General features: G+C 38.8%; 2 protein-coding genes and 1 long non-coding RNA gene across 4 annotated transcripts in view; 2 read left to right on the top strand and 1 right to left on the bottom strand.

The window, feature by feature from the left end:
- The window catches only part of LOC115213522 (zinc finger protein 239-like), a 53,026-nt gene that overhangs the window by 26,978 nt on the left and 445 nt on the right, over positions 1–25,603 (top strand). The gene's annotated exons all lie outside the window — the stretch shown is intronic.
- On the top strand, positions 1,600–25,573 carry LOC115213396 (glucocorticoid modulatory element-binding protein 2-like). 2 transcript variants are annotated; one of them, XM_029782346.2, is made up of 7 exons: positions 1,600–1,726; positions 6,176–6,387; positions 7,918–8,255; positions 12,259–12,330; positions 15,417–15,539; positions 17,896–18,009; positions 25,425–25,573. In XM_029782346.2, the coding sequence occupies exons 2-6, from the start codon at positions 6,176–6,178 to the stop codon at positions 17,988–17,990; spliced, it is 840 nt and encodes a 279-aa protein (XP_029638206.1). In that variant the 5' UTR covers positions 1,600–1,726; the 3' UTR covers positions 17,991–18,009; positions 25,425–25,573. The 2 variants fall into 2 exon arrangements, with proteins under 2 accessions (XP_029638206.1, XP_036359978.1); XM_036504085.1 differs by lacking the exons at positions 12,259–12,330; positions 25,425–25,573 and having other exon boundaries at positions 1,604–1,726; positions 17,896–17,992.
- On the bottom strand, positions 17,291–22,502 carry LOC118763978. The gene is made up of 3 exons (XR_004999747.1): positions 22,264–22,502; positions 20,603–20,723; positions 17,291–17,418 (listed from the first exon to the last, which is right to left on the bottom strand). It is a non-coding gene; the product is annotated as an uncharacterized LOC118763978 (long non-coding RNA).

Genomic DNA, 25,603 nt, shown 5'->3' on the forward strand with positions numbered 1-25,603 from the left:
TTAACTTCACTTTGTTATATATAATTTTTTTAAAAACAAAGTAAATAAAACACAAAGTAAGGATCGACTAATTACGACTAGCTGGCGTGGATGCGCAAGTGCGCACACTGGGACCACTCTTCTTAAGTAGTACCTAAAACCCCTTGAATGAGCACCACCGGTCGTTACCTGTAATAAAACTTATAGTGAGGGGTTAGGGGATCTTTTCGGTTTGAATGGCAGTTTTTTCTAGTGGTGTCATATGAAATTGTCACCCATAATTATGACCCTAGTATCGATCTATTGCATTTCAATCTGTTTTAGGGTTAGGGTTTGGGGGAAGGGTATCTTTTTTTTCTTCAGAAATGTAAATAAACCCAATCTGTTTCTTAAACGAGGGACATATTCATACGGTACAGTATGTTTTCACCTCAATAGACGTCATTGATTGGTTGAAATCGCAGAAATTGAAGGGAAAAAACCCTCAAATATCTTACTATAGAATTTTCTCAAGAAAGTCAAGAGAAGAAGATGCTTTATAATCACATTCTACCAGTATAGGAAGTTTAAAAGTGTTTAGTTACGTGGAAATTATTTTTAAAAACTGCCAGTCAAACCGAAAAGATCCGGGGTTAGGGTTAGGGAAGCTATATTCGGTGCACAAAGCAGAGGGAAATAGGAAGGGTGATCGCGATCAGTACTTCAAATAATGTATCAGTGGATGGAATGCTGCGTCACGTGTTGGATACTCGAAGGGAAATTAGCTCTTCCTATGATGACGGGGAGGGAGAGGCCGGCCACATTACCCTACGGACATCTGAAACAGAACGTTGACCCCTGACCCAACTGAAAGTGGGGTTACGAAATGGAGTAGAGGAGCAGGGTACTACTTAATAAGAGTGGTCCCGGTGCGTGTACTCGCGCTGGCTAGTCAATCCTATAACAGCTACCTAGCAAAGTAAATAATTTTTTTACACAAAATAACTTTGGTATAAGTACCGGAAGTACCGAATACATTTCAAGATAGTGTTTTATATATATATATATATATATGTATATATATATATATATATATATATATATATATATGGGGAGGGGATTTTAGGGATGAGAAAAGGGTTTCTGTTACTTTCAGAAATGTAAGCAACGCCACGTGTGTACTTATACCGAAGGATCGCCAATTTTTTTAAAGCAAAGTAAATAAAACACAAAAACACACAGTAAATGATTTTTTTTTAACAAAGTAAATAAAACACAAAGGATCGACTAGGCACGAGTGCGCGTACCGAGACCACTCTTCTTAAGTAGTACCGAGGAGCAGTTATCGTGAAATCCGGGTGGAGTAAAGGGGAAGGAAAATGACCGGAAAGGAGAGGAAGTGACCTCAGGAATCAACAGAAAGGGCCACGAAAATGACGTCACGTCAGGAAGAGACAGGTTAAAGACGACATCTTCCATCCAGGATCAGCAACGCAGTTAATTCGTGTGCTGGAAACGTTTGCAGAGTAGAATATGAGTCGACTTTGTTAAAATAATATGGAGAAAATTTGAAAAGAGTTGAAGGGAAATTGTTGACAGAAAAGAACAAAGGAAAACCCTGGAACAAATCGCCATCTATTGGGGAATTAAAGAAAGACAATCATATCAAGGGAAATAACTTCTACAACACCTCAACCTCGGTTCTTTTCAATTATTAATTAAGGTGCTTAATTACTGATCACTGACTCGCAGTTTATATCCGAATACGGTAAGTTGACAAAGATTTACTTTAAGGCTGTAATAGTGATATGTGAATATGTTATCCTGTTGTTTATGAGGCATTGATAAAACGGTAATGTTATATTAATAATAGTAATGATGATGATGATTTCAAAACTGACCCAGGGTCAGCAATCTTTAATACGAGCGATAAGTCGATTGCATGGGTCCCGGTTTTTTCCCGAAAGAGATGAAAGACAAAGTCGATCTCATAGGGTTAAACTAAAGCGTTAAACCCACTCAAAGAAACAAAAAAAAATGTGTAATATGTGTAAAACAACTTCCTCTAAACGAATAGGAAAAAAAAATGCGCGCACGCGAAAGGGGAGTGGGGGAGGGGCCTCGGAAAATTCACATCGAGAATTTCTGAAATCGCCTGAGGGGCTGACCCGGGCACAAAAAAAAAAAAAATAGTGTAATATGTGTAAAACAACTTGCTCTAAACGAATATGACAAAAAAAAAATGCGCACTCGCGAAAGGGGGGGTGGGGGAGAGGCCTCGGAAAATTTACATCGGAAATTTCCGAAAGCGTCTGACCCGGGTACAAAAACAAAAATAGCGTAATAGGTGTAAAGCAACTTGCTCTAAACGAATATGATGAAAAAAATGCGCGCTCGCGAAAGAGGGTGGGGGAAATATGTACAAAAATACGGAGTTTATGATTCATATGTGAGTGTGTGTTCTTGATAATCGTTTAGAACAAGTAGTTTTACACCAATTACACTATTTTTTCTTAGTTTAAAGGCCGTGGACTGAAGATGTGAAATTTCCGAAGCCTCTCCCCCACCCCCTTTCGCGAGCGCGCATTTTTTTTTCATCATATTCGTTTAGAGCAAGTTGCTTTACACCTATTACGCTGTTTTTGTTTTTGTGCCCGGGTCAGACGCTTTCGGAAATTCCCGATGTAAATTTTCCGAGGCCTCTCCCCCACCCCCCTTTCGCGAGTGCGCATTTTTTTTGTCATATTCGTTTAGAGCAAGTTGTTTTACACATATTACACTATTTTTTTTTGTTTTGGTGCCTGGGTCAGCCCCTCAGACGCTTTCGGAAATTCCCGATGTGAATTTTCCGAGGCATCTCCCCCACTCCCCTTTCGCGTGCGCGCATTTTTTTTCCTATTCGTTTAGAGGAAGTTGTTTTACACATACTACACACATTTTTTTTTTCTTTGTGTGGGTTTAACGCTTTAGTTTAACCCAGATTTGCTTGTCAGCTGCTTAACTATAACCAGTTGTGCATGTCACTTAATGGCTGATGCTATGTGCATCTCTTATCACAAGCAGAAATAGTGGGGGAGCATCATAACCATGTTTTGAGAAGTGTTTCACCCATCATCCTTAACCCTTATTCAGGGATGTCTTAAGCAGGATGAACTTGACCTGAAGAAAATTATAACTGGGTTCCACCTGTGAGGTCATGTGCTGTTCATCTTGATATGAGGTCACCATGTCACACACATGGTTTTTATGTATGTGCCTGGTGTATCCTTCCTTGTCAGATAGTATATTGGGCTTCGTATATTTGTACCCCACCATCACTTTGATGGCATGCATTGCTCTCATCGTCATCATCATCATCATCATAATAATTAATAATTTTTAAATTTTGGCACAAGGCCAGGAATTTTAGAGTTAGAGAAGAAGTCAATTAAATTGACTCCAAGTTCTTCACTGGTACTTATTATCGACCCCAAAACAAGGATGGGCAGATCTTGTATGCTATGTTCCTTTAATGCCCTAAAAACTTTTCCCTTGAATATGCTGTGCATCTTTTATACCATCAATTATGGTAATTCCTGTATTGCCATGTAGTCCAGCACGGTTCTTGCTTCACACTTTCTTTAACTGCATTTTAACAAGTAGCCTGTCTATGTATTCCTATAAATTTTCAATATAATCAAGATTTTCAAAGTATTTAGTGAAATATCTGTAAATTTATGTATTGGTATATATATATTATGTTGGTGTTGACCAATTGAAATCTCATGTAATTAGGTTACTATTTAAACACTTTTGATACCAAACCACCTGACATTGCCCCTGGCATTATGGTACAGACTTCCCATTTTAAAATCATCTAAATTAAAACTTTCCATTAAAATCTCAAGTTAATTTATGTTGGAAACATCAATTTAAAAATGATGAAGTTAATTCATTAAATTCTTCGTTATTAAAAAAAAAATTAATGTGTAAAGTGAAATAATGTATTTCAACAGAAATGTGGTAACACAAGGGTTAAATATCTCAGTATTGGCTTAGAAGCAAGATTGCTGATTAAATGCATAAATGGATAAATTGTCTTCATTTAGAGCATGGACTAATGTCTTAGGATAACCTCTATGAGGACAGTTAAGCCATCATCATCATTGTCTTTTCTTGTCTTGAGACAGCATTCACCCGGGGTGGGATGAACTGGCTTCATTTATCCTCAATGCTGCATCTCTCACAAACGCTGACCAGACCCGGCGATTTGAGGCTAATGACCACGTGATCTCCAACCACTCCTTATTCCAGCAGTGAGTGCCGTAGATATGGGGTCCTAAGTTGGGTTCCAGATCAGCCTTCACTGTCATCAGCCAGGTTTTACGTTGTCCACCACATCACTTTCGCCAACCCTGAAGGGGAGCTGGGGCAATTGCTTCGTAGATGAATTCTCCTGGTTGACGATGGAGGGCATGACCCAGCCAATGCAGACATCTCGTTAAGATGACTTGTCGGAGGGAGGTGATTCTGCACTGGTGTTGCACCGAATTGTTGGAGACAAAGTGATGCCATTGGACACGAAGGATGCGGCGTAGACAGAGATGATCGAAGGATTCTAGTCGCTTAATTTCTTCCACCCTCATCGGCCATCACTCGCTGCCATAAAGGAGAATCGTTTGCACTAGTGAACTCATTAACTTCATTGGTTGAAGTTAATGAGATGTTTAAGACAGCAAGCTGGCAGAATCATTAGCTCACTGGTCAAAATGCTTAGCACCATTTCATTTGTCTTTATATTCTAAGTTGAAGTTGGTTGAAAAAAGAAATAGCAGTTATGCACAGGGGGGGTTGATGTGATTGACTTAACCCTTCCTTGTGTCAAAATTTGAAACTGAATTTAATGGGTTGTGTTGTTGTAGAAGGGTATCCAGCTGTAGAAATCATGCCAAAGCATACACTGGAGCACAGCATAGTCCTCTGGCTAGTTGGGTCCTGTCAAGTCATCCAGTCCATGCCAATATCCAGCGTACCACCCACCAAATGTACTCACTCATTAAGTGACAATAAATGTGTTGTTGATTGTCTTAGAAAGAAGATTGATGGTTAAATGCATAAATAGCTAAATCGTCTTCATTTAGAGCATGGTTTAATGTTCACATGTAACATTTCCAATGGACATTCTTCAAAATGCGATAGGTGCTTGATTTAGGGATTCCGCTCTCATGAGTCATTTGTCATACAGATTTTTGTGGGGGACAGTGAAGGGTTTCCAGCAATTCTTTTTCCTTTAGGACAATTCCTTTTTCTTTACTTTCTTGAATGCTCCTTATGGATGTCATGCACAGTTCCATCTAATTCAAACTTATCTTGGATGCAAGCAGTGTTGCATCGCATTGGTGGATCTTTGTGAAAATGACTTCAAATTGTCTTAGCACTTCCACGATGTTTCAGTGCTTCCAAGTCGCACTTTTTCATGAATTTTCTCCTTCAAATCTTTGTCATACTTCTGCCTTTACTAGGATCAATTTGATCCAAAAAGAAATGAAAAATCCAGTGAGTTACGGAGAGTTAAAATGTGAGTACATTTTTTTGGCACACCCTGTAGAAGACAGACAGACAGATATTAAATGATGATGATGATGACAACAATCCTTTTGATTGAAATCGCATTCAATATTTCATTGCAGCCTAAAATGGCAAGCTGACAGAATTGTTAGCACAGCAGGCAAAATGCATAATGGTATTTTGTATATTAAAACAGCAAGCTGGCAGAAACGTTAACGCACCGAGCTAAATACTTCGCGGTATTTCATCTGCCGTTACATTCTGAGTTCAAATTCTGCCGAGGCCAACTTTGCCTTTCATCCTTTTGGGATTGATAAATTAAGTACCAGTTACGCACTGGGGTCGATGTAATCGACTTAAACCATTTGTCTGTCCTCTCTGTGTTTAGCCCCTTGTGGGTAGTAAAGAAATAGGTATTTTGTTTGTCTTTATGTGCTGAGTTTAAATTTTGCTGAGGTTTTGCCTTATAAACTTTTGCGATCGACTTTGCCTTTCTTCCTTTCAATAAAATGAGTACAGGGGTGGTCATTGTCATTGACTTGCCCCGTCCCTCCAAATTACTGGCCCTGTACCAAAATTTGATAGCAATGCTTCATTGCAGCCTATTGAAAATGTATTTGTCTAACAGCTTCTACTTGTTATCTTAGTAAAATTCAATTCTCTCTTACAGATGACTGAAGATAGTGCAGGGGTGATAACAGTCACCTGTGGAAATTTGGTTGGCAAACTACATATGAAGAAATTTATTTGTCCTGGCATTCACCGAGAATGTATTGAGTTTGAAGGCCGTTTTATCTCTCCAAAACTGTTTTCTGTCATGGGCGAGAAAGAAAAGCTGAAAGACTGGAAGAATGCTGTTCGAATAAATGGCATCCAACTCAGGTATTTCATCTTGATTTTGATCTGTTTCATTAAAGTTTTTTTATCACAGTTTTTACCTTATTTGGAATCAAGGCACCACCTTGAAGAATTTTAGTCGAATAAACGAATCAATTCCAGTACTTTTTTTTTTAAGCCTGGTACTTATTCTATCAGTCTCTTTTGCCGAAGCACTAAGTTACAGGACCATAAACACAAACATAGACACATACACAATGGTTTTTCAGTTTCTGTCTACTAAATCCACTCACAAAGCTTTGGCCTGCCTGATGCTATAGTAGAAAACACTTGTGCAAGGTGCCATACTGTGGAACTGAACCCGGAACCATGTGGTTGGGATGCAAACTTCTTATCACACAGCCACATGCTAATCTATTCTAAGAAATTTAATGATATATGATTTATCAATGCAGTGATGCTTCTTGTTTATAAACAAGCACAATTTTGGGAAATTAAAGAATCTATTTGTATACTTTGATGATACAAGCAACACTTAATAGTCAAGACATCACTGTTGTCATTTTTATGTCTCAAGCTGCCCCTCCACTCCTGCTCATCACTTACTACATTCACCTCTACCCCCATCTCTACTCTTGTGCATAGCTAAGTGGTTAGGGTATCCAGCTTACGATTGTAAGCTTGTGAGTTTGATACTTGGCAGTATAGTGTTTCCTTGAGCAAGATGGTTTCACGTTGCTCCAGTCCACTCAGCTGGCAAAAATGAGCTGTAGCTGTAATTCAAAGGGCCAGCCTTGTCTTGTTCTATGTCATGCTGAATCTTCCTGAGAACTACATTAAGGGTACCTGTGTCTGTGGCGAGCTGGCAGAATCATTAACACGCCGGGCGAAATCCTTAGCGGTATTTTGTCTGCCGCAACGTTCTGAGTTCAAATTCCGCCGAGGTCGACTTTGCCTTTCATTCTCTCGGGGTCGATAAATTAAGTACCAGTTATGCACTGGGGTCTATCTAATCGACTTAATCCATTTGTCTGTCCTTGCTTGTCCTCTCTGTGTTTAGCCCCTTGTGGGTAGTAAAGAAATAGGTACCTGTGTCTGTGGAGTGCTCAGCATCTTACACATTATTATATTGTGTGTATGTATTTGTGTGTGTGTGTATCCTAGTCTTGACATCATGTGGTGTTTGTAGGAAAAGCATTAAGCTGTAAAAAATCTGCCTCAACAAATTCTGGGTACTATTACCGAACAGTGGTCCCGGTGCGCACACACGCGCATCCGCAGTAGCTAGTAGTAAGTAGTCGATCCTAAATAATTTTTTAAACTAAGCAAATAAATTATTTTTATTAACAAACTAAGGTTAGGGTTAAAAAGTCGTTGTAGGATCGACTACTTACGACTAGCCTGCACAGATGCGCATGTGCACGCACCAGGACCACTGTTCACTAGTAGTACCCAAATTCTGTGTGGCCCATTCAGGCTTGGAAAAGTAGATGTTAAATAATAATAATGATGATAATACAAATGTATAAAGTGGTGTAGAGTTGTTCTAAATGTCTTCACTTTCATTCCCTTCAGGAAGTACATTGAATCAGGACAGTTGGATTTTACTAATCACCAAGAGATGTGTACAGGTCGCTGTGTACCGCGAGTACCATTGAAGACAATGGTATTTGATGATGGCACTTTGGCCCCAATCTCAACTCTGCTGGCAGGGACTGGGATTAGCATTAAAGAAAACAATTATCTCTATGTTTCTGAACAGACTTCTGGCAAAATTGCTGAACCAGTAGGAAGTCAGTATACATATGTTAATCAATCTCAAAACCAAGATGACCCCGATATCAAACCAAGTGTACAGGTTCTGCATAGAGCTGTGACAGCTGAAAACACTGAAGAACAACAACCACCTGATGGTATGTAATTTGCCATTTATTAACTAATGAACATCTATCCTTGTCTCTCTTTATCTTTAAAATCTCAACTGGCTCAAAGCCACTCTTGCCTCAATACGATTTACTGTGTCCCCCAAGCCAAGAAGTTTTGCCTTGCAAATTGCTTGGTGACCCTGTTGGTGTTGGTGCCATGAAGGGCATCCAGCTGTAGAAACCATTCAAGAACAGACAATGGAGCCTGGTGCAATTCCAGCCTTACCAACTCCTGTAAAGGAACTGGTTGGAACAGGTTGTGTCTTTACACTGTTTGGATGCAACACAATTTCCTTTCTTTTGTTTCCAGAAACTACCAGTCAGGAACAAGAACGCAACCTTAAAAATATATGACTCTTTATTTTCTTATTTACAAAAGAAGGCACATTGGTATCCACTTGGTTCGATATAGCAAGGCTGAATTTTAACACTTGTAAGATAACCCTCACAACAAATTCAGCAGCAACAGAGCAGGTCAAATCCCAAGCGTCTGGGACAGGAGAATAGGCTAATCACATGTTTAACACGTCCTCTCTCTTCAATAGCCATGTCTCAAGTCACCGACGCTAACAAGGAACGCGAAAGAATTTTCTTCCCCAGTCTCTAGCGCATGTGCATGAGGGAACTTCCTTAGGCCTTTCCAGAAGGTTCCAGCCCCACACATGCACACTGAAGAATGATGTCCCACACACGCACATTGGAAAATGACGTCACTACACTCCTATCAAACTGCCCAACCCATTCCAGCATAGAAAAATGACATATGATGATGATGATCACTTCTGGTTCCTTTTGTTAGGCAATCTACCATAGAACCTAACTATTTTCTCTTTCTTTTTGTTTGTTTTGTTTAAGCTCTGCTTCTTCTAGAAATTCACATCTTTTATCTTTTACTTGTTTCAGTCATTGGACTGTGGCCATGTTGGGTTACTACCCTAAAGAGTATTTTTAGTTGAACTAATTAACCCCAGTACTTTAATTCTAGTACTTATTCTATCATTGACTCATGACAAACCACTTACAGGGATGTTAACAAACCAACACTGGCTCTTAATGAGTGCTAGGGAACAAACACAAAGATGCACACACACACACACACATATTGGGTCATCCCATAAATAACACAGTTTTTTTCAACTACATGAACTAAAAGTCGGAGGGGGACAGGATAAACTACCTGCATCAACTTGCTATAAAAGCAGGTAGTAATTTCACCTTGCTCTTATTCTTAGTGCAAGTTTTGAAGAGTGCAGTTCAATTTTAACAGTTACTTTTTCAAAGCTGTAAAGGAAGTGACAAAGGAGCATATTTTACTTAATGAGTTCAGTAAAGGCAACAGCACAACAGATAGTGCGAGGAATATTAATGCAGTATAGGGGGATCAGACAGTAAGTGTAAGCAAGTGCCAATGGTGGTTCCAGAAATTCTGAGCCAGAAACTACAGCCTAGAAGATGAGCATTGTCCTGGAAGATCTGTAGAGCTTGATGAGGACATCCTACAAATCTTGATGGAACAAAATCCCATTGTAACTGTTTGAGGAACTAGCAGAGAAGCTTGGATTTGTTCATTCAACCATTCATCGGCACCTGCATGCCATGGGAAAGTCAGTAAAGTGGGTCAATGGGTTCCTTACAAACCTTCCGAGTCTAATCGTGTGCAGAGAGTGAATATGTGTTCTTCTCTGCTGTCACGTCTCATGAATGAACCATTTTTGGACCGAATAGTGACTGGTGACAAGAAATGGGTTCTCTATAAAAATGTCAACCGCCAAGAACAGTAGGTAGGGGAAGGAGAAACACTAGTACCCCAGGCTAAAGAAGGTCTTCACCCAAACCAAATGATAACAAAGGAGATCTACTGCGAGCAGCTTGAGTGGCTTAAATCAGCACTAGAAGGAAAACAACCCGTTTTAAGTTTCAAGGCAAAAGGTGTTCTTCCATTGGGATAATGCTCGTCCACATACAGGCCGGAGTAGTTTGAATGGGGAAACGATGCCCCACCCACCCACCCACTGTGGTTGCTGGACATTGTGCCATTTGATTATCATTTATTCTGCAGTCTTCAAAATCATTTGGAAGAAAAAAATATGAATTCTGTAGATAAGGTCAGAATAGCACTGGAAGAGTATTTTTCATCACGGACAAGTGAATTTTGGAAGAGGGGGGAGGGCTTACAAGTCTAACATATAGATGGAAGAGCATTGTAGAAAATGAAGGAGAATATATCTTAGATTAAAAAAGAAATTTGTTTATCTTAATTTTGAAAAATAAAATAAAAAATAAATATCTTCAATATCCTCCCGAAGAACCTGAGAGACCTGCATGGGGTGGATGCAGATGTCTTTAAAATAAAACTGGATCTCTTCCTGTCAGGTGTCCCAGATGAACCAACTTCACGGCAGGAGGTGCAGATGAGGGCAGCTGCATCAAACTCTCTCATGCACCAAATGGCAGTTGCTAAAAAGCATTCGTGAAGTAAAATCATGTAGCAACACCAAATGGCGGTGCCCCAGCATGGCCACAATCCGTGAGCTGATACTAGATAAAATAAAATATATAAAAAATAAAAAATAAAAAAACCCACATTATTTATGAGATGAATCAATACTTACATATATACTTAAACATGAATTTTGTGGACAGTGACTTCAAAGTTTCAGTCTAATAACTGAAACAAATAAAAGATAAAAGATATTCTTTTCTACTCTAGGCACAAGGCCTGAAATTTTTTCAGGGAAAGGGCCAGTCGATAAGATTGACCCTCAGTACACAACTGGTACTTTGAACATCGAAATAAATATCAATGGAAGTAGTAGTTGTGATACCTGTGCCGGTGGCACATAAAAAGCACCATCTGAACGTGGCCGATGCCAGCGCCACCTTGAGTGGCTTCTGTGCCGGTGGCACGTAAAAAGCACCAACTGATCGTGGCTGCTGCCAGACTCCTCTGGCAGACGTTAAATGATGATGATGATGAAAGGATGAAAGGCAAAGTTGATCTCGGTGGAATTTGAACTCAGAATGTAAAAACAGCCGAAATACCACTAAGTATTTCGCAGTGTGCTAATGTTTCTGCCAGCTTGCTACCTTAAAATATAAAAGATATTACCACAAGAATGGTTTCCTGCTGGGTTTTATTTATTTTCTTACAATCTTTCCAAAAGTGAATTGTTTTAGCTTTCTATTGAAAGACTGTCCAATTTTTTGATCCATGGAATAGCTTTTCTTTCACTTTGAATGCGTACCACTTGATAGATGGGTCTTCTCCCTGACTGTTCATCGAATTAACAGCAAAGTAGTGTTGGAGGCACAAAACAGAACTCAGTACACCAGTACATACTGTAAAGTGGTTGGCATTAGGAAGGGCATTTGGCCAAAGAAGCTTTGCCAAAGCTGAAACTGAAGTGCAATGCAGCCCTGTGGCTTGCCAAATCCTGTTGAACCAACCACACACACATACACACACATGATGAGCTTCTTTCTGTGTCTGCCTATCAAATCCACTCACAAGGCACTTTTGTCAACTCTGGGTTATAGTAGAAGACACTTGCCCAAGGTGCCCAAGAGTGGAACTGAACCTAGAACCGTGTGGTTGGGAAGCAAGCTTCTTATTCACACAACCACTCCTTTCTAGTTTCCATGAAGATTATTTTCTTTACTTCTCCTTGTTTTACATATTTCACGTCCTTAATTAAAGCAATTTCTAAAAATTCTTTGCAGCCCCTTGAAGCCTCAATCTTCAGGGCCTTGAGTTGTTTCTTGAATACAATATTTAAAGGAAGATATTTGGTCCTGTAGTTTTTGGTTTATCCTATTGAAAAAGGTTTACTGTGGAATGTATTTTGAACACTTCAGCTGCGGACACTTGACATTTCATGTCAAGTGCCAAATTAAATATTCTATACTTCAGTGCTGTGCTTATCTCGAAAACTCTTTTTGTTTTAATAAGTCAAAATGAGTCTTTTTTGGTTTTGTTTCTTTCTTTTTGCAGTTTTACAGACATTTCCTCGTGCTAGTTCTACTGGTGAGATGGCTTATGTTGGAGCACAGCCCGGTGGCTCTGGTAAGGTTTGAGCTCACGACTGTGATCATTGCTCTAGTAGCTTAACCACATAGCCATTGTACTTCATCAACTAACAACTGTTCTTGTTTCATGAAATACTTACCAAGACACATTCTCACACTGATAAATAAACTCCTTAGTATCTCTGTTATTAATCACCATCATCATTTGGCACATGTGGTCGTGATCCCTGTGCCAGTGGCACGTAGAAAGCACCTTCCAAACGTGACTGATGCCAGCGCCGCCTTGACTGGCTTCTGTGCCGGTGGCACAAAAGCACCAACCGATCGTGGCCGTTGCCAGCCTTCCCTGGCACATAAAAAGCACCCGCCTCACTCACAAAGTGATTGGTGTTAGTAAGGGCATCCAGCTGTAGAAACACTGCCAGATCAGATTGGACCCTGGTCGAATCGTCCAACCCGTGCTAGCACGGAAAACGGACGTTAAACAATGATGATGATGAAAAGCAATGACATTTGAACACCTGGAGGTTTGCTTTTCTATGTTAGTCTGTTTTACTGGCATTGACTAAGCTAAAGATATCTTAGTGGTTTTTGTATTGAGGGAAAATACTAATGAAAGCTAAACGAACCAACTGAGTTGATTGGAGACAAATTAGAATGTCATCTTTGCCATCATTGTTTGCTTTCCATGCTGTCAGGAGTTAGAGGGGTTGCCACAGTTTGCAGAATTACTACCCTCTTTGACATAGTTGCAGGAAAGCACCTTGTTCTTGTATTTTGTACTGGCAAGGTATCTATGGTTGGATGTACTTCAATCATTTTACCGAATGTACTGGGTGCATTTTATCATGGTGCCAGCTCTAGGCAGGTTGTTATGTCCTCAGTAAGAATAAAGGGTCCTTTCAACCTTAGGATACCCCTGCTTGTTTACCGACCTCTTTGCAGAGTGAATGGGGTACAGTTTATGATGGCACCAGCACCAGTGAGGTTACCTTCTACTCAGCAAAACTGTTGCAAATCTCAGTTCTCTCTCCCTCTCCATATTTCTCTGCTTTATTTTGTGCAACAAAGCAAACAACAAACATAATCTACAAAGTGTGGGAGGATTGATGGAAACAAACTAATATAACATCACCATCATTGTCGTCATCACTTTAACGTCTGTTTTGTGACGTGTCTGTGTCATTGTTTTGACATTGTGTGCTGTTGCAAATGAGCATCATTTATGTACAGTTTTTCCATGAAAAAATATCTGGCTATGGGGAGGTGCATGGCTTTGTGGTTAGGGTGTGGGATTCATGATTGTAAGATTGTGGTTTCGATTCCTGGACCAGACCATGCACTGTGTTCTTGACCAAAATATTTCATTTTACGTTGCTCCAGTCAGCTGGCAGGAATGAGCAATCCTGTGGTGGACCATGAGGAATATATTTTCCAGAGAAACTGGGAAACCAGTCCTATGCTCCTGACGGAGTAATATGGACTAACCGATGGGGAAATATTATGTTGCTTGGAAACAGGTTAGGGTTGGCAACAGGAAGTGCACCCAGCCTTAGAATCTGTCTCGGTGAACTTCATCTAAAGCCCTCAGATGTCTTTATTCCTTACTCTTCGCTTAAAATACACTCAAAATAATTTCATTACATTCAATCTCTTTTTTTCTTTTCTTTTTGTAATCACCAGGCAGGTCTGTGTGCTTTGCAAGTGTGTGATCTCAGGTTCAATTCCAGTGCACAACACCTTAGTTTAATTGTCGTCCACCAGAGCCTCTGGTCAACGAAGTGAAAGTGCGTGGCTTCATGGTTAAAGTTTTCGGCTGACAATCATAAGGTCATGAGTTCAATATCCAGCACCACATTGTATCCTTAGGCAAGACACTTTATTTCACATTGCTCCAATCCATTCAGCTTATGAAAATGAGTTGTACCTGTGATCCAAAGGGGTCAGTCGTCACAGTCTGTGACACACTGAATCTCCTTGAGAACTACATTGAGGATACATGTGTCTGTGGAGTGCTCAGCCACTTTAATTTCCCCAGTTGGCTGTTCCATTGATTCTATCAACTGAAACTTGTAACTGATGCAAAGCCAGTTACATCAACCAAATCTTTCATCATCATCATCATCGTTTAACGTCCGCTTTCCATGCTAGCATGGGTTGGACGATTTTGACTGAGGGCTGGCGAACCAGACGGCCGCACCAGGCTCCAATCGGATCTGGCAGTGTTTCTTTCCTAACGCCAACCACTCTGAGAGTGTAGTGGGTCCTTTTTACATGCCACTGGCATGGGGCCAGTCAGGCGGTACTGGCAATGACCTCACTTGAATCTTTTTACACATTCCACCGGCACAGGTGCCAGTAAGGTGACGTTGGTAACGATCACACTCGAATGGTGCTTTTACATGCCACCAGCACGGAGAGAAAACTATGAAATCCTTTGGAAGGACTAACCTTGTTCTTGGGTGGTAGACTTTAGCTTCTGGTTTAGCACTATCACCACTTGGCTTTTGGATGTCTTTGTTAGTGTCCATTCTGTACCAGCACTCAGGCTGGATCTTTCAAATGACAACTTCCTTTCTTTCTCCTATTAGTCTTGCAAAGGATCATGGGTGCTACTCTTCTCTGGCTAAATCAGTGGTCCTCAACCATCTTTTTTTTTACCTATGGACCCCTTTGATTCCTATTTTTTTCTACTGGACCTCAATAGCCACTCACTGGATATAAAAAAGAAATCCTACTGTATTTTTATAATTAAATATTACTAGGGATTGTATAAAAAAATTAAAATATTTTGTGTATTGTAGAATTATAACCAACTTATTGCAGTTAAATTTTAAATAACAAACTCTTATATAGACCCACAAGGGTCATATGAGAACCACTGGGCTAAACCATTAAAAATAAACAAGTGAAATAGTCCAGAAGAATTTTTTGAATTCTCTAAAATGGTATGGCTTACAGTTGATTCTAATATTCTATTCTAAATTTATTTTTACATTCTAAATTCTATTACATTTTCATTTTTCTTTTTATATATCTTAGGAATCAAACTTTCCATTGAGTATATAATTGTTTACTGTTACTCCTTGATGAAATGATGTTCTTGTTTTTTGTCTCTTGTAGAAAGTCAACTGTTTTGGAAAGGAATCATTGAGCTCGGTCTTGCTGATGAAATATTTCGGGAAATCAAGACCACCTTGGACAATCTAAAATATAATCTCATTCGAAACCAATGTCCACTTGAAGGTAAGTTTAACTTTGTTATAAATCAATGTCAGATCAGTCCTGTATGAGAATATCTAGGCTCTAAACCAGTTTTTCTCAACACTTTTACCCTTGCATAACCCTGAAAATAAATTACATCTCAAGGAACCTCTGCATAAAAAAAATTATATACCATGTCTTTCTCATATTTTTTTCATCGTAGTTCACGTGGTAAATATATATATATATATATATATATATATATATATATGTGTGTGTATATACTTGTGCGGTACCCCACAACTCCACTTTGTTATATATATATATATTATATATATATATATATATATATATAATATATATATATATGGTTGTTATATTTTTTTGATAATATAATAGGTTAGATAGGATGATGTCTATATTACAATAACCAATAATATGTTGTACATTTATGGTAATACTAGCAGCATCGCCCGGCGTTGCTTAGGTTTGTTTCAACCCTTTAGAATTGGAATTTTTGAAAAGTAAAAATTTTGCATTATGTAGCTTGTTATCTCTATAAGTGAATATTTTTCTGGTTGCAATACACCGGAAAATGGAGACACAGTAGTCAAAAAGATCGTAAAAAATAGGAATTTTCATAGAAAAAAAGCACCTTTTTGATGTAAATAATTTTTGGTGTTAACATGGTCTTGTTTGAATTTTTTCTTCTACCGAAGGAAGAGCAAGCCTTCTTCTATCATACTCTCAATTTTGGTCAACTTGCACCGCAGGGTCTTGGAGGAGATAGTGGTAGTTGAAGGCTACCAAACCTGCCATACACAGACAACTTCAGCTTTATATATAGAGAGATTATGAAATTAGCACTGGCTTATCTCTTTCTCGTGGAACCCCTAGGAACCTTTTGTGGAACTCTAGGGTTCTGGGGAACCCCAGTTGAGAAACACTGCTCTAAGCTATTCCAGCCATGACTGTCCTGTCTTTTATTGAACATTGTGTATTTAGGACTACATTATTCAGTGTGTCTCTCCCTTTTTAATGTGATAGTGTGTAATTTCAATGCAATAGTTGTAAACGAGTATCACTGTTGTACAAGCAGTGTCCTTTATTTCCAATCTTCCATGAAAATATGTCTGGCGGTGGAAAAATATTGTCTTGCTTAGAAACAGGTGTGTGTGGGTGACACAAGGGATATTTGGTAATAGAAAAATCTGCTTTGACAAATTCTGCCTTATCCATGCAAAGTATTTTTTGAAAGTCATGAGCTGCAAACTGTGGTGTTGTAGTCAATTGCCTTGTCAACAAATCATTGCTCACTTTGTGCTTTCAGTGACATCATCATCATCATCATTTAATATCTGTTTTCCATGCTAGCATGGGTTGGACGGTTCGACCGGGATCTGGGAAGCCAGGAGGCTGCACCAGGCTCCAGTCTCATCTGGCAGTCTTTCTACAGCTAGATGCCCTTCCTAACGCCAGCTACTCCGTGAGTGTAATGGGTGCTTTTTTCGTGACACCGGCACCGGAGGGAGGGGGCAGAGGAGGCTGGCAATGGCCACAATCAGTTGGTGCTTTTTATGTGCCACTGGCATGGAAGCCAGTCAAGGCGGCGCTGGCATTGGCCACATTCAGATGGTGCTTTTTACGTGCCACTGGCACAAGGATCACAACTACAATTTCCATTGATTTTTGATGTTGATATACTTGACTCAATAGGTTTCTTCAAGCACAGGGTCGAAACGGTGTTTCTTTACTTGCCACCTGCACAGGAGTCAGTCCAGCGGCACTGGCAACGGCAGGGTGCCAGTCGTAGGACTTGGATGGGAAATAAAAGAATGCTTACTTGAAAACTAGGTAAGGCTTGATGACAGGAAGGCCGTCTGGTTGCAGAGCACTGCCTCAGTAATGTAAGATGTCAAGCCTGGAAAAAGAAGAGACAAAAAAAGACATAAAACAAATTGAGAAAGAATTTCTTTTCTGATATCAAAACCTTCAAGTCTGCTTTATTACTGAAAATTGATTTAAAGAATAATAATAAAATTGTAATATTCCATATCATGGCAAGACCGTTAGTATGCTGGGAAAAATGCTTAACTGCATTTCATGTTTGTAGAATCTGAGTTCAAATGCTACCAGGGTTGATGTAATCCACTTTCCACTGCTCTGAAATTGCTGGCCTTGTGTCAGAATACTTCACAGTATTTCGTCCATCTTGATGTTCTGAGTTCAAATTCGGCTAAAGCTGACTTTGCCTTTCATCCTTTTGCAGTCGATAAAGTAAGTACCAGTTGTGTACTGGGGTCGATGTAATCGACTTATCCCCCCCTCCCTAAAATTGCAGGCCTTGTGCCAGAATTTAAAACCAGTGTTATTCCATATGCTTAATTGTGAATTGCAGAGGTACGGAAGGTTTCAAGAGTTGTCAGTGAACTGGGTTTGACATCGAAACTGAAATACAGGTTAGCAGCTCACAAAACTGACATGGAACGATAGAAAGATAAAGAACTGGAAGGTAAAGTGATTCTTTTGTTTTATTTTCTTTGTTGGTATTGGTTTGAAATTTGTAAGTTTAGGTTTTTCGTTGGGGGATGGTTTTCATTCGAGCTGTTATTGTGGTAATTAAAAAGAAAAATGTGTTTGTCTTTAAATAAAACCTCTTAACAACCACTTTGAGCGTCTTTTTGAGCTCCATGTGTGTAACACATGTAGGCATGTCTACAAAGTCAGTAAACAGCTCAGCTCCCATGACTTTCAGAAACATTTTGTCACTCAGAGTTGCTGAAGAACGAAACAAACTACCTGCTTCAGTTGCTAGTTGCTGAGACATTGCATCCTTTAAAACCCTCCATGCTTCCTGAAATTCGCCAACACTACACCTGATATCCCCCCACCTCCATACACATGCACACATGTATATCATGACTCCTCATACACTGGCCACTTTCCTGACTTTTCTACATAATTCTATGTACTCTGTAATTCTATGCACCTTTGATGAATTGTAGTGCACCTGAGCACTATACACAATAATTTCATTATTATTATTATAGTTAGGTGTGTAATGTTCAGGTAATTGTGTTTCATTTGGAATTGTCTTATTAATTCTCTGCATAGGTTGCAGTGGCTGCTACTATTGAAAAGGGATTGAGATTAATATAGTGGCTGCTACTGCTAAAATAGAATTTGTACTATTCGTCCAAAGTACTGCATGAAAGAAAGACTAGTGATTCAATCTCAGCCTGATCAGAAGTACATTATATATATATATATATATGTGTGAGAGCCTCAGTTCAAATCGCATGTGCCTCGAATGGGCTGGAGTATTTCTATTTTGGATGTATTTGGGGTACTTAGTTGTGCCCGTGACTTAGTGTTTGCTTCTTCCATGGGTATGAGTAAGTATCTCATTTATTTCTTTTGCCACATGTATCACTGACGAAGAGAGGGCTCTTAGTAGCTAACTCTGAAATTGGTCCGATATGGTAATAATGGAATTTTTTAGAAATTTCTGTCGACCTTTTTTCAAGTAGCGTGCGTATTGTGAAAAAATTATATGGTTAATGGACAATATGTCCAATTTTTCGGCATATTTGGCATTAGAATTTTTTTCCTTTGCCCTCATTTATGAATTGTTTATAAATTTAACCGTTAAAGGTATTTTTTAATATGCTGGCCATTGATAAAATTTTTTTCGAGAAAATATTTTTTTTCGAAAAGAATTTTATCTTCACATTTGATATATATATATATATACTGTTGTGTCTGGGGAGAGTATTTTCTTTTTGTGCCTTATAATCTAACACACTCACCGGTAAAATTTCCACTTTTTTCTTATTTTTATTTTTCCTGAAATTTTCGTTGCGTCTTGCAACCTTTTCAATAGTTTTGACTCTCAAAAATCCAAAAACGAAATATATGTGTATATATAAAAACGTCAGTGATCCTGAGTTCTAAATATTTGTTTGGATGTAATTTCATGCTTTCAGATAAAAACTTTCCTATTTGTGTTATATCAAACAATCATTTTCCAAGCTACCATGGCTGAAACGATGGCTTTTGTTCACACAAGTTGTTCTACAGCAGGATATTTTTGTGATTGTTTGCCACTTGGAAGTAAAATCGTTTTCTCAGTCAGCAAAACTGTAAAAAGCTGAGTTACCTACCTTGTTCTGTGTGTGGGGGGGTGCAGGGGATGTCGATAACACGATGGTTATGGCAAACCTTGAACTTATAAGGCTTGTGGCTGTTGTTCAAAAATCTTGTAGCCATTGAGAGACATTTTGTTTTTGTTATTAAAAGGAAAATAATTAATTAACTGAGGCTTTGTCTACAGGAAAAACAAAGATTAAAATCCAAAATTTATCAGATACCAGTAAACTCTGACATCAAATATGTCGAGCCAGGTTAATTCAACATTCAAACCTCAGAAGAGAAGAGGTTGGTTAAAAAGCCATCCTTTCTATCTTCGGTTTGGTTTTCATGCCTATCCTCACCTCTGGTCGTAAATGTTAGGTAATGACTGAAAGAGTCATCATCATCGTTTAACGTCCGCTTTCCATGCTAGCATGGGTTAGAAACCAGTGAGATCTGGCCCCTCACATCTATCCAACAATGACATTCTAAAATTAAACAGTCTCATCGTTGACATCTGAAGGCCACAAGATAATACAGGATTAATTCAAAGCCATGCAAATAAATAAGAGTAATCTGAATGCTAAAGAGTTAACTTGCAGCTTGGAATTATATATTTCCATACACAAAGTCTGTTGAGATAATTTTTTCTGAGACAAAATCCCACAGTGAATACCTTTCATGTGTGCAGGAGTGTGTTGAAAAATGTGTACAGCATCATCGTTTAACACCCCTTTTTCCACGCTAGCATGGGTTGGACAGTTTGACAGGAACCGATGCGCCAGAGGCCTGCACTGAACTCCGATGTTTATTTTTTGTTTGGCATGGTTTCTACATTGGATGCCCTCTTTCATGCCAGCTACTTCACAGAGTGTACTTGGTGCTTTTATCCACGGCACCAGCATTAGTGAAGTCCCCAGGTATCTGTAGGACAAGACCCCCCCTCAACATGTTTGTAGAAATTAAATACATACCCTTGAGTATAAAAAGGATCCATTTGTGTTGGAGATGTGTGTATTTTGGAGACCTGCTGGAAACTTTGGTTAATATTAGAGACATTTAGTGGGCTTGTGTTCGATAATGGCGATGATCCACCTGGAAATATAAAAGTAAAACAATCATTTTATCTCTATATATATAAACGGCAAAATGTCTGCGTGTTCTTCATACAAATCCACAATTTTTCAGTTAGAGGGCTCGCACTTTCTATGGTCACTCAAAACCATCCAAGGGTGGTTGTGCACATCTTTACATTTCCCCAGTCACCCCGCAAAGCCATTAAAAAAATCAATAGAAGTGACTTTTTTGTGAATTTTCTATCCAAAACCCAATCAAAATGCCCGAAACTTGATACGCCAATTGAATGACAGCTAGTTGTATGTGATTGGTCGGAGATTTGGACAGTACTCGTATGTATGTGCGCACGCATGCAGCTGTATATGCATGCATTAGCACTATGACCTGGCGTTGCTGGGTCATAATGCTCGTGTCTTATAATCAGGGCCAGATTATAAGGCCCATAAAGGCCCCAAGCACTTAAAAAATTTTGCTGCCCCTACATATAAATGTAATTCAAAATTTGAAAAGTTTTCTATTCTTTTTTAATTGCAAAGTCTTTGATCAGATCCTCAAAATTACTCTTGCGTAACACATCTGCTTCTATACTTAATAGAGATAAGACATCAAGAATATTATTTTAGCAACTTGAAAGTGGTTTCTTTTGTGCCGTAAACCCCTTACCATTTCTGTGGTGTCCTCTTCCCTTGATGCTTTAAGCACATGCTTATAATGCTTAGTGGTTAAGCCAGCGCTGTTTATAATGATCATATTTTTGGGGTTATGCAATTCCATGCAGCCTTCACACGAAACCAGGTTCAGCTGCTTTAATTTCTATTAACGACTGTTTGGTTTTATTATTTGCTGAGAAATTATTCATTGCCTTCATAAACAGAATAAGATTTAATAATGTGGTGTGATACACTGGAACCTTTAAAAGGCTGAGCATCCTTTCTACTATAGGCACAAGGCCTGACATTTTGGGGGAGGGGACAAGCCAATTACATTGTCCCCAGTATACAACTGGTATTTATTTCACCAACCTTGGTGGAATCTGAACACAAGATGGATGAAATGCAGTAAAGCATTCTGTCCAGCATGCTCATGGTTTTGTCAGCTCACCACTTTATAATTAGGCATTAGTATTGACTACACACACACACACACAATAGGTGCAGGCATTGGCTGTGTGGGTGAAAAGTTTGTTCTGCAACCAAATGGTTTTAAGTTCAGTCCCATTGCATGACAATACAAGGAAGTGTTTTTTTTTTCAGTTAAGCACCATCCATACATGGCACCAGCCGATCATGGCTGTTGCCAGCCTCCCTTAGTATCTGCGCCGGTGGCATGTAAAAAGCACCCACTACACTCACGGAGTGGTTGGCGTTAGGAAGGACATCCAGCTGTAGAAACTCTGCCAGATCAGACTGGAGCCTGGTGCAGCCTCCTGGCTTCCCAGACCCTGGTTGAACCGTCCAACCCATGCTAGCCTGGAAAACGGACGTTAAACAATGATGATGAACCCAGACCAACCAACCCCATCCATGAATGAATTGTGAATAATTAAATTTGCTCTTACCAATTTGCATCATTTCAGGTTCAAAGATGGGCCACGATACAGCTGGGGACGTGTGTTGTCGAGTGAAGGAGGAGTAAGGAGTCTACAAAAATGTGAAACAGGAAATGTGAAATTGTGAAAGTAATGTCAACAGGAGAAATAATAAGTGAGATTAGAAATTAGCCGTTTGATTCTTTTGATAGCAACCTGCCCAAGACTGCCTCTGATTCTACGATACAAGCTTCCTATTTTAAAGTGATTTAAATTAAATCCTTTAATCAAAATTTCACGTTAATTTATATTTTAAACATCAGCTTAATAATGACAAAAATATTTTACTTAATTCTTTTTGAAGAGTGTGTGTGTGTTACATAAAGTGAAATAACAAAGCCAAGGCAGTGTGAAATTTCTAGGACAATCAGTGATTGTCTAGGACAAACAGTGATTTCTAGGACAATCACTGTTTACAAGACAGTGATTGTTGGTACCAAGTTCTATTGAAGTCCAGGCCCCTAAAGACAGTTAGTTCTTGTAAACAACTGTCCTTAGACAAAAGACTGACCTTTCATTGGACTAGTGTTTACTCATCCCATCTTCTGGTGTGGAGGATTTCCTGCTCCTTGGTACCAACAAGTTCTTATTCATTTCAGTCGTGGATACACAAGCGTTAAGTTGTATGATACAGAATGGCACTTTGCAATTCATGTGAATTAACATTACAGGATGGGATTCACCAATTTAATAATGACAGTGAGGCATTAGATTTCTTCCGAAAACATATCATTCCCAGCACAGTAGACTGCCCTAGATGTCATTTACCATGTACACTCCGCGAAAATACAAGCATCTTCCGATGTCGAAGGACTGTTTGCCATCGAAGACAAAGGCCCATGCAATGTGGATATTCTATATCCCTATACAGCAACACTTTTTTGGAGCGGAGTCAGATACCACCCTGTAAAGTCCAGTTATTTGTAAATTACTTCCTTACAGACTGTTGGTCGCATGTATTAGTCATGGAGAATTTAAACATTTCATATCCGACCTCGATTGATTGGCGATCCTTCTGTTTGGAGGTTTGTCAGCATTGGGTTGAAAATTACCAGGAGTTGAAGTAGAGAATGATGAGACGGTTATTGTAAGAAGAAAGTATAATCATGGAAGACTCACAAAAACTATCTGGCTTTTCGGTGGGATAGAGTGAGTAGCCAAAAAGAAAGTTTTGATACCTCTTTCATCTGAGTGTGGTGAAGAGGAAAGGCGAGATGCCACCACACTGATCCCCTTAATTACCCGATATATACGCCAAGGGTCCATAGTATATAGCGATTCTTGGGCTGCATATAACTCTCTTGGAAATCTCGGCTATACCCACTTCCGCATCAACCACAGTGAAAATTTTGTTGATCCTACAAATGCATCGGTGCACACACAGACGATAGAGAGATTGTGCGGCTCAGTTAAGAGATCAGTTGTTCACCCAGGCATACGTGCATGTTACTTAAAGCAATACCTCTCCAAGTTCCTATTTATGGAAAGTGCCAAGAGAATACACGTATTCTTATTGGCAGCAGCAAGTCTTTATCCTGGCCCGAGATAATTTTTTCCTCCAAACGCAACCCATCTCATTTCTTTATCATCACTGTCGATGGACCAATCAAAGAGGTATGTATACATTATCATTTTCGTAACATAATTTCTGTAGTATTTCAAGATGTTTCTGACACGTATTTTGATTCACATGGCGGAGATCCAACATTTCTTCACTTTTTTCCAGAATTTCTTCTCTTTTTTTTTTTTTTTGCGAAATATATACATAAATACGGAGTTTATGATTCATGTGTGAGTGTGTGTTCTTGACCCCCACCCCCCTTTCGCGTGCGCGCATTTTTTTTTCATATTCGTTTAGAGGAAGTTGTTTTACACATATTACACACATTTTTTTGTTTCTTTGAGTGGGTTTAATGCTTTAGTTTAACCGTAATCTTTTGATAATTAAAACAATAATCATTTGTGCTTTTGACCTGAAAATTGGCGGGAGGGCATAAGTGAATTACATAGACCCTAGTACTTGATTGCTTGTAATTTTTTCTACCTGGAAATGATGAACTTTGAGAGTAATGATGCGATCTTTTTACTTTGACCGGCAGATTTTTAAAATAATTTCTATGTAACTATAAAATTTTAAACTACATATACTGGTAGAATGTGTTTAAAAAGCATCTTTTTCTCTTGGCTTTCTTGAGAAAATTCTGTAGTTTGTAACATATTTGTTGTTTAATTTCTTGCATTTCGGCAATTTCAAACAATCAATGACGTCTATTGAGGTGAAAACGATTTTCTGCCGTAACAGTTTCTGGTGGCGTTATATGAAAATGTCCCTGTTACGTATTATATATTCGTTTAAGAAACAGATTGGGTTTATTTACATTTCTGAAGAAAAAAAGATACACTTCCCCCAACCCTAAAACAGATTGAAATGCAATAGATCGATACTAGGGTCATAATAATGGGTGGACACTAAAGAGGAACAGTTTTGTTATCCAGCTCTGTTTACGAGTGACCCCTCAGTTTATTGCCACAGGGTATCTTTTTTCTCATAAAAAACAGGGACATTTTCATATGACGCCGCCAGTAAATGTTACGGCAGAAATCGTTTTCACCTCAATAGACGTCATTGATTGGTTGAAATTGCCGAAATGCAAGAAATTAAACAACAAATATGTTACAAACTACAGAATTTTCTCAAGAAAGCCAAGAGAAAAAGATGCTTTTTAAACACATTCTACCAGTATACGAAGTTTAAAATTTTTTAGTTACATAGAAATTATTTTTAAAATCTGCCGGTCAATGCAAAAACATTCTAATGATGTGTAGGGCACTGACCATGGTCTCATCGTAGACAACATGAAGACAGGGACCTTCAGTGCTGGCGAGCTGGTCCAGAAAAGGGAATTCCAGTCGGGCAACATGAAGTCTTAAATCAAATATTTTTCTGAACGGTAGAGGTGAAGTGCGTAGTAAACTTCTGTGGGTATACCAATATTTCAACGCCTCAATGAACTCCCTTGTAAACATTGACATTAAATGGCTGACAGTGTTTATGTTGTAATATTTACAATGTTGAATTATTATGTCACTTAACTATACTCTTTATCTTACTGCTTCTTTTTCTATTTCAGAATATCACATCATGTTATCATGAAAGAAATTACTTCATTCAGATGTGCCTTTGATGTTTTTATCAACTTTCATCAACTAAAGGAAGACGATATATTTATAAGGAGCATTCATCCATACATCAACGTTTCTATATAAATATAATATATGACGAACAACAGCAAAATATTTTTCTTGTCTT

The sequence above is a fragment of the Octopus sinensis genome, linkage group LG6, assembly GCF_006345805.1.
Source record: "Octopus sinensis linkage group LG6, ASM634580v1, whole genome shotgun sequence".
Lineage (NCBI taxonomy): Eukaryota > Metazoa > Mollusca > Cephalopoda > Octopoda > Octopodidae > Octopus > Octopus sinensis.